Below are 12,971 nucleotides of genomic sequence, written 5' to 3'. Positions count from 1 at the left end.
AGTCGAGGTGACGGTTCAATAACCTCATCAAGTCTCTATCGTCCTCCCACTCAGTTCTTTCGAGAGAAACTTTTCCTTGAGAAAGGACCCGTTTCTAGAAACAATCACGTTTTCTTCCGGATCTGAAATAGGAGGTATACCCAACTGTTTGGGGTATTCTATGAAGATGCATTTATCCGCTTTGGGTTCGAGCTTATCAGCCTGAAACTTTTTCACATAAGCATCGCAGCCCCAAACTTTTAAGAAACGACAGCTCAGGTTTCTCTAAACCATAGTTCATACGGTGTCGTCTCAACGGAATTGTGTGGTGCCCTATTTAAAGTGAATGCGATTGTCTCTAATGCCTAACCCATAAATGATAGTGGTAATTCGATAAGAGACATCATGGTATGCACCATATCCAATAGGGTGCAGTTATGATGTCCGGACACACCATCACACTATGGTGGTCTAGGCGGTATTAGTTGTGAAACAATTTCTACAATGTCTTAATTGTGTGCCAAACTCGTAACTCAGATATTCATCTCTATGATCATATCATAGACATTTTATCATCTTGTCACGACGATCTTCAACTTCACTCTGAAATTACTTGAACCTTTCAATAATTCAGACTTGTGTTTCATCAAGTAAATATACTCAGCATCTACTCAAATCATCTGTGAAGTAAGAACATAACGATATCCACTGCGTGCCTCAGCACTCATTGGACTGCACACATCAAAATGTATTACTTCCAACAAGTTGCTTTCTTGTTCCATCTTACTGAAAACGAGGTCTTTCAGTCATCTTGCCCATGTGGTATGATTTGCATGTCTCAAGTGATTCAAAATCAAGTGAGTCCAAATGATCCATCTGTATGGAGTTTCTTGATGCATATCTACCAATATACATGGTTCGCATGTCTCAATCTTTTCAAAAACGAGTGAGTCCAAAGATCCATCAACGTGGAGCTTCTTCATGCGTTTTACACCAACATGACTCAAATGGCAGTGCCACAAATACGTGGTACTATCATTACTATCTTATATCTTTTGGCATGAACATGTGTATCACTATGATCAAGATTCAATAAACCATTCATTTTAGGTGCAAGACCATTGAAGTTATTATTCAAATAAACAAAGTAACCATTATTCTCCTTAAATGAATAACCGTGTGGCAATAAACATAATCCAATCATGTCTATGCTCCACGCAAACACCAAATAACAATTATTTCGGTTTAACACCAATCCCGATGGTAGAGGGAGCGTGCGATGTTTGATCACATCAACCTTGGAAACACTTCCAACATATCGTCATCTCACCTTTAGCTAGTCTCCGTAGCCTTTTATTTCGAGTTACTAACACTTAGCAACCGAACCGGTATTTATTACCCTGGTGCTACTAGGAGTACTAGTAAAGCACACAATAATATAATGTATATTCAAAAATACTTCTGTCGACCTTGCCAGCCTTCTCATTTACCAAGTATCTAGGGTAGTTCTGCTTCAGTGACCGTTCCCCTCATTATAGAAGCACTTAGTCTCGGGTTTGGTTCAACCTTGGGTTTCTTCACTAGAGTAGCAACTGATTTGCCGTCTCATGAAGTATCCCTTCTTTCCCTTGCCCTTCTTGAAACTAGTGGTTTAACCATCAACAATTGATGCTCCTGCTTGATTTCTACTCTCGCGGTGTCAAACATCGCGAGTTGCTCAAGGATCATCATGTCTATCCCTGATATGTTATAGTTCATCACGAAGCTCCAATAGCTTGGTGGCAGTGACTATGGAGAATCATCACTATCTCATCTGGAAGATTAACTCCCACTCGATTCAAGCGATTGTAGTACTCAGACAATCTGAGCACATGCTCAACGATTGAGCTTTTCTCCCTTAGTTTGCAGACTTAAGAAACTTGTCAGAGGTCTCATACCTCTTGACGTGGGCACTAGTCTGAAATCCCAATTTCAGTCTTTGGAACATCTCATATGTTCTACGACGTTTCAAAAAAACGTCTTTGGTGCCACAATTCTAAAACGTTAGTATTACGCACTGAACTATCACGTAGTCATCAAAACGTGTATGTCAGATGTTTCCCAACATCTACAGACGACGCTCGAGGTTCAACGCACTGAGCGGTGCATTAAGGACATAGCCCTTCTGTGCAGCAACGAGGACAATCCTCAGTTCACGGACCCAGTCCGCATAATTGCTACTGTCAACTCTCAACTAAATTTTCTCTAGGAACATATCTAAAACAGTAGAACCGAAGCGTGAGCTACGACATAATTTGCAAAGATCTTTTGACTATGTTCATGATAATTAAGTTCATCTAATCAAATTATTCAATGAACTCCCACTTAGATAGACATCCCTCTAGTCATCTAAGTGATACATGATCCGAGTCAGCTAGGCCGTGTCCGATCATCATGTGATACGGACTAGTCATCATCGGTGAACATCTTCATGTTGATCGTATCCACTATACAACTCATGTTCGACCTTTCGGTCTTCCGTGTTCCGAGGCCATGTCTGTACATGCCAGGCTTGTCAAGTCAACCTAAGTGTTTCACATGTGTAAATATGGCTTACACCCGTTGTATGCGAACGTTAGAATCTATCACACCCGATCATCACGTGGTGCTTCGAAACAACGAACCTTCGCAACGGTGCACAGTTAGGGGGAACATTTTTCTTGAAATTTCAGCGAGGGATCATCTTATTTATGCTACCGTCGTTCTAAGCAAATAAGATGTAAACATGACAAACATCACATGCAAATCATAAAGTGACATGATATGGCCAATATCATCTTGCGCCTTTGATCTCCATCTTCGAGGCGCGGCATCAACACCATCATCACCGGCATGACACCATGATCTCCATCATCGTGTCTTCATGAAGTTGCCTCGCCAACTATTACTTCTACTACTATGGCTAACGGTTAGCAATAAAGTAAAGTAATTACATGGCGTTTTCATTGACACGCATGTCATAAATAAATTAAGACAACTCCTATGGCTCCTGCCGGTTGTCATACTCATCGACATGCAAGTCGTGATTCCTATTACAAGAACATGATCAATCTCATACATCACATATAAAATTCATCACATCCTTTTGGCCATATCACATCACAAAGCAAACCCTGCAAAAACAAGTTAGACGTCATCTAATTGTTGTTGCATGTTTTACGTGGTTGCTATGGGTTTCTAGCAAGAACGTTTCTTACCTACGCAAAACCACAATGGTGATATGCCAATTGCTATTTACCCTTCATAAGGACCCTTTTCATCGAATCCGATCCGACTAAAGTGGGAGAGACAGACACCCGCCAGCCACCTTATGCAACAAGTGCATATCAGTCGGTGGAACCAGTCTCACGTAAGCGTACATGTAAGGTCGGTCCGGGCCGCTTCATTCCACAATGCCGCCGAATCAAGATAAGACTAGTAACGGCAAGCAAATTGAACAAATCATCGCCCACAACTACTTTGTGTTCTACTCGTGCATAGAATCTACGCATAGACCTAGCTCATGATGCCACTGTTGGGGATCGTAGCAGAAATTCAAAAAATTTCCTACGTGTCACAAGATCAATCTATGGAGAGACTAGCAACGAGAGAGAGGAGTGTATCTTCAACCCTTGAATATCGCAATGCGGAAGCGTTACAAGAACACGGTTGGTGGAGTCGTACACGCAGCGATTCAGATCGCGGTCGATTCCGATCTAAGCGTCGAATAACGGCGCCTCTGCGTTCAACACATGTACAACCCAGTGACGTCTCCCACGCCTTGATCCAGCAAGGAGAGACGGAGAGGTTGGGGAAGACTCCGTCCAGCAGCAGCACAACGGTGTGGTGATGGTGGAGGAGCGCGGTACTCCAGCAGGGCTTCGCCAAGCACTACGAGAGACGAGGAGGGAGAGGGGTAGGGCTGGGCCAAGAGAGAGATCAAATCACATGTATTGGGCGGCCCCATACCTCAAGTATATATAGGGGGAGGGGAGGGGCTGCGCCCCCTCTAGGGTTCCCTCCCCAAGGGGGGGCGGCAGCCCTAGATCCCATCTAGGGTGGCGGCCAGAGGGGAAAGGGAGAGAGGGGGGCGCCCTAGGGTGGGCCTTAAGGCCCATCTGGACCTAGGGTTTGCCCCCTCCCACTCTCCCTGCGCCTTGGGCCTTGGTGGGGGGCGCACCAGCCTACCTAGGGCTGGTCCCCTCCCACACTTGGCCCACGCAGCCTTCTGGGGCTGGTGGCCCCACCTGGTGGACCCCCGGGACCCTCCCGGTGGTCCCAGTACGTTACCGATAGCACCCGAAACTTTTCCGGTGACCAAAACGGGACTTACCATATATAAATCTTTACCTCCGGACCATTCCGGAACTCCTCGTGACGTCCGGGATCTCATCCGGGACTCCGAACAACATTCAGTAACCACGTACATACTTTCCCTATAACCCTAGCGTCATCGAACCTTAAGTGTGTAGACCCTACGGGTTCGGGAACCATGTAGACATGACCGAGACAACTCTCCGGCCAATAACCAACAGCGGGATCTGGATACCCATGTTGGCTCCCACATGTTCCACGATGATCTCATCGGATGAACCATGATGTCAAGGATTCAATCAATCCCGTATACAATTCCCTTTGTCTACCGGTATAGTACTTGCCCGAGATTCGATAGTCGGTATCCCAATACCTTGTTCAATCTCGTTACCGGCAAGTCTCTTTACTCGTTCCGTAACACATCATCCCGTGATCAACTCCTTGGTCACATTGTGCACATTATGATGATGTCCTACCGAGTGGGCCCAGAGATACCTCTCCGTTTACACGGATTGACAAATCCCAGTCTCGATTCGTGCCAACCCAACAGACACTTTCGGAGATACTCGTAGTGCACCTTTATAGCCACCCAGTTACATTGTGACGTTTGGCTCACCCAAAGCATTCCTACGGTATCCGGGAGTTGCACAATCTCATGGTCTAAGGAAATGATACTTGACATTAGAAAAGCTTTAGCATACGAACTACACGATCTTGTGCTAGGCTTAGGATTGGGTCTTGTCCATCACATCATTCTCCTAATGATGTGATTCCGTTATCAATGACATCCAATGTCCATGGTCAGGAAACCATGACCATCTATTAATCAACGAGCTAGTCAACTAGAGGCTTACTAGGGACATGTTGTGGTCTATGTATTCACACATGTATTACGGTTTCCGGTTAATACAATTATAGCATGAACAATAGACAATTATCATGAACAAGGAAATACAATAATAACCATTTTATTATTGCCTCTAGGGCATACTTCTGACATCACATACGGTGCAGCGGGAGCAGCACCGCCGACGTTGACGTTGTCGCCCATGTCGTCGAGGATGAGGTTGCCGAGGTCGGGGAAGAAGTCGTCGTTCGCGAAGTCGTCGCTGCGAGCAGTCGCGCGAGTGCGCTCCCCAAAAACCTGATCTCCCCTCTCCCGTACAGGATCACGAGAGGCGGGGTTCCGGAGGCCTGCTGTCCCTTCTCCCGGTGCACGCCGAAAGGAGGGATGGAGAAGACTTGCTTGGCGGCGCAATGATCTGGAACAGTGGTGAGAAATCATACGAAGCGGCGGCGGATAGGGTAGACGTCTGCCTGACTATATAGTGCGGGCCGGGTAGGTCGTGGGAGTAAACCCCACGTTCGAGTCGTCACGATCCAAAAGAATCGGAAACAGTTCAGTAATTAACCCGTCCGTTAATTATTAATTAATGACTCATTAATTTTTCCCGAGCAGCAAAAATATAGACAACGTGCATAGCTCTGTCCTCGACTCGGCTCAATCCCGCGTCGTGACGAGGCGTGGCGTGGCGAGGCGAGCGTGGAGGAGGAGCGCGCGTGTAGGTCTCCTCTTCTCATGCTCATACAAGTGGTAGAAGAGCTCACCTTATAAAGAGGTGCAACTCTCTCTCAACTCCCGGGGTGGGACTAAACTTTAGTCTCACTTACTCCACTCACATGTGTGCATGAATGGGCCAAGAGAATTTCAGAATTTTTAGTTGGGCTTTGGGCCAAAGGCCTACTAGCAAAATTCCAACAGGCCCTGTCGGGCCTCCCGCCACTCCACATCATCATTGTGCTCTCCACTTAACATTGTCATGAGAGAGACTTTCAACCTCCCACAACAAGACGTGGCTAAGTTTGAATTTTTTTTTTCAGGACACCTTGGAAAATTCGTGATCAAGAAATGCATATTAAACTCCTTGATGATGAAGTGGAGCATGTGTGAGTGCACCATGGAAACCGAATAGAAAACCATCTCTGGATAAATTGAAATGAATTTGAACTATGTAATTTAAAAAGATTATATTTGAATTGTGATATTTATCTTTAATTTTTTATCGTGTGGTACACTGATACTTATCTTCAAATTATTTGAACAATAAATCAATGTTAAAGTGGAAAATGTGAGTTTGCTTAAAAAGGGGGATGAGCAAGTAGGGTACGTCATTGGTACTCCCTCTGTGAATTTAGATCACTTTATCCCCCCGAACAAGTAGTGGATGTCCGTGGGTGTAACGGGATTAGATAAATACCTTTGGAGATGTCCTAAGTAGTTTATACCATCATAGGTTGACATGGTTCCCAGACGCGCCCTAAGAACATGGCCATTGTCGGTCAAAACTTGGTGCTAAACATTGTGGAGTGAGGTGCCAAGGAAATTTTTTGGCTAGAGTCGACTCTAAAAGAGAGTTGACTATATGTGAGGCCCAAGCTGACTCAAATTGTGAGAGAGACAGGATGGCAAATAAATACTCCCTCCGTTCCATAATGTAGTGTGTATAGAATTTCTAAAAATTCAAGCTTTGCAAACTTTGACTAAGTTTATAGATAAAACTATTATACATGCAATATCAAATATATAAATATGTAGCTATATCTTATCATCAATCTAACAGTATGTGTTTGACAGTTTAGATGTAAACATTTTTCTCCATAAACCTGATCAAAGTTTGCGAGGTTTGACTTTAAAAACATTATATGCACTAAATTATTGAACGGAGAGAGTATAACATTATGACATGTGGGCCCAAAAATAGTTAGCTACGAAAAAGTTTAACGTTAAGAGTAAATTTAGTTTTTCTAGAACCAAGTTTTAGCAATTTTCTTAGAACCAATGACACATTGTTCATGCTCTGCTCTAATGATCCAAAGTTCTTGTCTCTGCAATCAACAGACAATCGCCGTCATATCATTGTACCATGCCATCGATTCAACGGCACTCATCTTTCCCCGGCCCGGAGAAGCCGGGGAAACCATGTGTACACAGCTGGTGCAAGCACCACACGAACTACTTTAATGCTCGCGTTCGTGTGGGCTGCTTACCTTTTATTTACCTACCTCAGCAGCCGATGGAGTATTAAACCACAGGCAAAGTTGTGCATGTCAACCATAGATAAATTTGGGTTACTCTATTGGCCGGACTCATCGATTGATCGTGCAACGCTAAAAAATGAGCGCATGTTGCACACTTGCATGGAGACGACCAGATCCGGGTACAAAGGCGACGAACTAGCTAACCATGACTTTATCCCTTGGTTGCTACTGATCTGGAATGCGCAACAAAAAAAAATGCTGATCTGGAATGGGATAGTCTCTCCAACGGCTGTTTGACTTTGAATAACGCATTGCCAATAATCCTTTTTTTGGCGAAAATGATTCGTATATATCATCAAACTTTATTGAAAGTACAAAGCATCTCAAACATAATAAAAAATACATCAAGATTCCATTATCACCGAAAATACAAAACTTCTTATTTGAAACATACATTGCTTTGCTCTTTAGTCCTTCGGTTGTTCGACAATAGTTCACTTTTCAGCAGTTCATCTCGCCAGTGATTGTCACATTGGGTTGTCCGGATACATCATTCTACGAGCACAAGAAGAGTAGCAGTAGTGGTGGTGTGCATATAAGCAACAAGCTGCCGACAATGAACGGCGGCGTGCAGCACGACATGAGCCCGAGATGACGAGAAGGGTAACAACATCGGTGGCCTGGAGCTGCAGCAGTAAGCTTCCGACACGATTCGCAATCGGCTTCGATGGAGAAGCTGAGAAGGGGGAGAAGCCGATTTGGGTACCTCATTTTGAAATCCACATGACGCGGCTTCCCACCTCAGCCCAAATCCACTGTTTTGACGTTTAGTGAAAAGTTCAGCGTGAAATGAAACATTTCATGATTTGACCTTTTTGCTACGTCCAATCACTAAAAGGTCAATATTATGAAATAGCTTCAGACCGTGTGATAGTTTTCAACTAGCGCTATTTCGTGCTAAACTTTTCCACTAAAGGTCAAAAACAGTGATTTCGATCCTTCTCCTCTACGATCCGCAAGGTCATGAAATTCGTTGAGATGCTCTACTATCGCAGGCGAGCCACGGCAGTTGACCCGAGGCGCCGGTGGCCGGCCGGCTTCGCCAGATGCCGCAGCAGAGGAAAAAAGGGCGACCGCTTTTCCAAAAGCGAACCCCGGGCTTCACACCCCCAACCCGCACGCCGCGGTCCGCGGCGTACTCTACTCTACCAGTCCACCATACTCCGTCCCAGGGGCAGCCTGGTAATTACGCCACCGCGGCGGAGAGAGAAAGGGAGGGGACTGACTGACTATTTCTTTTACCCTCGCCACGACTGTACACGGGCGGCCATGGCAGAAGCAGGGGCGAAGTTTCTCCCCCATTCGGCCGCCGGTCTCCGCCTATATATACCCCGCCCGCACGCGCCTCCTTCCCTGGCCAGACCGAGCTGCTCTTCCTCCTCCAGTCCAGACGTGGCGGTTTGACTTTCTGACCTCGGAACCGATCGAAGGCGCCTCCCGTGGGGAAAATCCCCGGACGATTCTTGGAGAAGAAACCGCGGATTCAGGGCCGGCGGAGGAGAGCGCGCCCCGCCGTTACTAGGATTTGTGCCCCCGCTCTCGCTCCGATCGAGGAGGTAATCCCCGCTGCTCCCTTCGGTCGCCCCTCTCAGTTCAATTTCGTGGAGGACCCGTGGGGATTCCGTCGCTGTTCTTCTTCTGCTCGTCTCGCGCCGTGATCCCACGGAAATTCAGTGAGATGTCGGTGCGCTTAGTTGGTTTCAGTTTCGGGGATTTGGATGTTGAGGAGCTCTGTGTTCTCCTCTGATGTGCGTTTTAGCCATAAACAAATTGTAGTTTTGGTATTGCTAGCCCAAGCATTTCTGCAGGTTGCGTCTGCGGTTCAGGGGTCTAGCGATCTGTCAGGGCTCTGTGCTTGAGCTGTAATTGGTAATCTTGCTGTCCCCGGAAGCTGAATCTGGATAGATTTAGTTCTGCTGTTGCAGTACAAAATCTCAATTCTGGACGAAGAAGTGGCGCAGAGGGAGGTAGCGTGGGTCGCTGTTATTGATTTCGTACTTGCAGTCCACCCTTGTGGGCGGCTTCTTTGTCCCGGCGTTCTGCCATGGTCCACACTAGAGTTTCGTGAAGGTGACAGATTTGCACAGGAAGTCGATTTCCGGATTTTTTTTTCTATAAGCATGTGTGTTCTGCCCACACTGGACATTTGGGGGGCACTTTTAAGTATTTGGAAGTCTCACACTTCAAAGCTTAGGTTTGCATCTCTGAAGAAAGGTGTGGAAACTTGGTTGCAGAATAAAGGAAGTTGCATTTTGTTGGTTTATCTTTCTCATTTGAGGGTAGGGATATAGGTGGTCCTTGAATAGTTTGGAGCCCGAAAGATCTCAATCCATTAGTTAGTACATGGATGGGGCTTCCTTTTTGTAGAACATAATGAGTTATGGTTTTTCACATGATTTTCGTTCTGATGTAGCCAACTGTCTATTCTTCTGTCAAGGCATAGCTTAATTTCAATTTTTGTTCTACAGTGCAATGAAGGCACCATCGCTTCTTGTTCAGTGTTTCCCTGGCTTGCTTCCAAGCAAGGCCAGTAGTTGTGTGCCGATTATATCAGAGAGGGATCTGCATCTACCATCACCAGCTGTTGAACTAATCCCTTCAAAGGTAATACTTGTTTGATCATTCATACATGAAACCCCAAATGGCTATACTATTTTTGTTTTACAAAGGGCGTTCTGAACTGTTGATTGGTAAAATAAAGTATGTCTTGAATTTTTTCAGAGTGCTCATCCTTACAAATATGCTGGAGAGAAGGTCGATGTCCAAGGTCTTGATGTTTTCAAGGTGAATAGCTCATGCAAATTTCCTAATATTCCGGCTGGCACTAAATTTTGTGTCGTTCCGCTAGTAATTGCTCGAACTTTTAAATTATTGATTCTAAATTTCAATGCATGGCTTCTTCTTTTGGTTCAGGGGAAGGTCAGTGTAGCAGATATGATAGCCTTTTCCCCTTCTGAAGTAGCATCATCAAAGCATGATGGTAAGTTGGCCACTACATATGCAATATTTCCTCCTTTGTATTTTAAAATGGAAAGCTTATTCATCATTGTGTTTCTTTTCTCAGGTAGTCTCAAATATTGGGAGAGTTCCATCACTATTGTGAATATTATTAAGAATGAGATCCGTGATGGGCAGCTGAGCTTCAGGGGCAAGCGAGTTCTAGAGGTAATTTCCTATTCTACAGATTTCATCTAAATGGTGCTCTGCTTTCTTACTAGGTGTCTGTTCCTGATTTTGCTTCCATAGAAGCAGAATGTGTGCCACACGGTCTGGTATCCTGCATAAGACTAGTGTTAGGTGCTTAGGTTATTCCGTTTTTTAGGGAAAAGTTATTTTGGGCTTGATATCTATGTACTCAAAGGAGCTGCTAAATTCACTGTCAACTATACTACCCTAGCACTCATATATTTTCATACAGGACTCTCAGCCTGTACCATTTTTTTAATTCTTAATGCTTTCATGAATCATTAATTTATTTTGGCAATTTGTGCAGCTTGGATGTGGATCTGGCCTTGCTGGGATTTTTGCCTGCTTGAAGGTGTGTCATCTCTCCATGGTTTATGGTGTTTATCTAAATTATTAACTTATTGTTTTGATAATAAATTTACGGTTCCCTTCAATTTTGGAAATGCATGTTTGTACCTTCTCTTGTCATACTTCAAGTGATGTACTGGTGTATTGATTTCTTGCTTAAATGCCACTACAGGGTGCATCTATAGTTCACTTCCAGGACACAAATGCAGAAACCATAAGATGCAGAACAATGCCCAATGTGCTTGCGAATCTTGAGCAGGCTCGGGACAGGCAGAACAGACCATCAGAGAGCCCGGTTACACCATCCAGACAGTTGTTAGCTCCCGTTGTCCATTTCTATGCCGGGGAGTGGGATGAGCTCCCCACAATTCTCTCAGTTGTGCATCCACCTGCACAACCAACAAACCTTAGCTTCTCTGAGGATGATTTTATGGATGGCTGCAGTAGCCATGACGGAAGCAGTATAGTTGGTCAGGACCCCAGGCGATCGAGGAAGCTTTCTGGCAGCCGTGCATGGGAGAGGGCCAGCGAGACCGACCCAGCAGATGGAGGGTACGATGTAATTTTGATTTCTGAGATCCCTAATGCGGTGAACTCTCTAAGGAAGCTCTATGCCCTTATCACTAAGGTCAGTTCCTCCCATCATCACCTTCTCATGTGTCATATGTTACCTCGTGCATGTAGCCGATGGAGCACGGTACGATTTACTTATTCCAAGTATTTAACTGTGCATGTTACGCTTGCAGTGCCTACGCCCTCCTTATGGAGTCTTGTATGTGGCTTCAAAGAAGAACATGGTTGGTTCAAGCGGGGGCGCAAGGCAGCTTAAAAGTTTGATGGAGGAGGAAGGTGTCCTTGGTGGTCACTTCTTGACTGAGATATCTGACCGGGAGATATGGAAGTTCTTTTTCAAGTAAACCGGCAAATGTTGGGACTGAAAAAGATGATCCCGGCCATGGCCTCGTATACAAAAAGAATTCATTTGTCTACTCGCAGCGCTGTACATACCGCGAAGCTTAGTTCGATTAATTCTTTGGTGATAGGTTCAAGTATGGGCCTCAGTTGTTAAACCTGCAAATGTGTTGGCATTTTAACCCTTCTGTAGATCTCCTATCTCCTAGGTGACTGTATTGAGCTTTGCATACCGAATCTATGGTGCTGGCATATCACACCACGCTATCAGCAATATGTACAAATGGAAATGGTTACTGTACTTGCTTGTCGGTCTTACTTGAATCGTGTCTTGCTGAAATCTGGTAGAGCTGGTCGTGTCTTTGTTTTGAGAGCTTGTTCTTTCTTTAAGGATGAAATATTTTATTATACTAGTAGTTCAGATTTAAGGAAGCACAGCCTCAACAAAAGACTTGTCATGCGCATGCATAATTAAGCTAGGGATCTGTCAGATCTGTTTTTTTCTAAGGAAATTTGTTGGCTACACCATAAATCGGTACAATGATTTGAGTTCATGTCAACAAACCCGATCTTCTCATGAATGATTTGAGTTTGTGTATCAGTATAGTGTATGATAGTGCGAGTGTTGCGTGTGTTTGCCATGAACTCTTATATGCGAACAAAACAAATTTGGTAATACTCTGCCAGATTTCAGGTTTTGGCAAAACCCCTTAAGGTTCGAACTCTGGGGTGCGCACGAAGATCTCTCCTCCCCCTAGCTCACGCTCTCATCACAATTTTAAAGCTCAGCACGTCGAACTCGCAGAATAAAGGACACATGGCTTATATTGGTTCCGGTCATCGATGCGGTGTAATACCCTACTTCAGTGTGGTGTGGTGGATTGCCTCTTGGGCTGAGGATGAACGAGTACAAGAGAAGAACAGCCTTTTGAGGAGAGGTGTCCTTGAGCTCGGTGAGCTTGTGTGGTTGAGGATGATCTGAATGGTCCGAGATCCAAGATGCTCCCTCCCTACTGTGGTGGCTAGTCCTATTTATAGAGGCTTTGGTCCTCTTTCCAAATGTAGGGGGTAAGGGATCCAACAACGGCCAAATTTGAAGAGAGACAACTACTGCA

The 12,971-nt window shown here is 44.9% G+C and overlaps 1 protein-coding gene across 1 annotated transcript; it reads left to right on the top strand.

Moving 5' to 3' along the window:
- Positions 1-8,649: 8,649 nt before the first annotated feature.
- LOC125538824 (uncharacterized) lies at positions 8,650-12,174 on the top strand. The gene is made up of 8 exons (XM_048702122.2): positions 8,650-8,966; positions 9,879-10,014; positions 10,132-10,194; positions 10,324-10,390; positions 10,475-10,575; positions 10,904-10,948; positions 11,117-11,572; positions 11,691-12,174. Exons 2-8 carry the CDS (start codon positions 9,883-9,885, stop codon positions 11,859-11,861), a joined length of 1,035 nt encoding a protein of 344 aa, XP_048558079.2. The 5' UTR covers positions 8,650-8,966; positions 9,879-9,882; the 3' UTR covers positions 11,862-12,174.
- The last annotated feature ends 797 nt before the right edge of the window (positions 12,175-12,971 follow it).

This window comes from Triticum urartu, chromosome 2A, assembly GCF_056163025.1.
Source record: "Triticum urartu cultivar PI428250 chromosome 2A, HENAU_Tu73, whole genome shotgun sequence".
Classification (NCBI taxonomy): Eukaryota; Viridiplantae; Streptophyta; class Magnoliopsida; order Poales; family Poaceae; genus Triticum; species Triticum urartu.
Note: the sequence above shows the minus strand (reverse complement) of the source record. Positions and strands in the feature narration are given on the sequence as shown.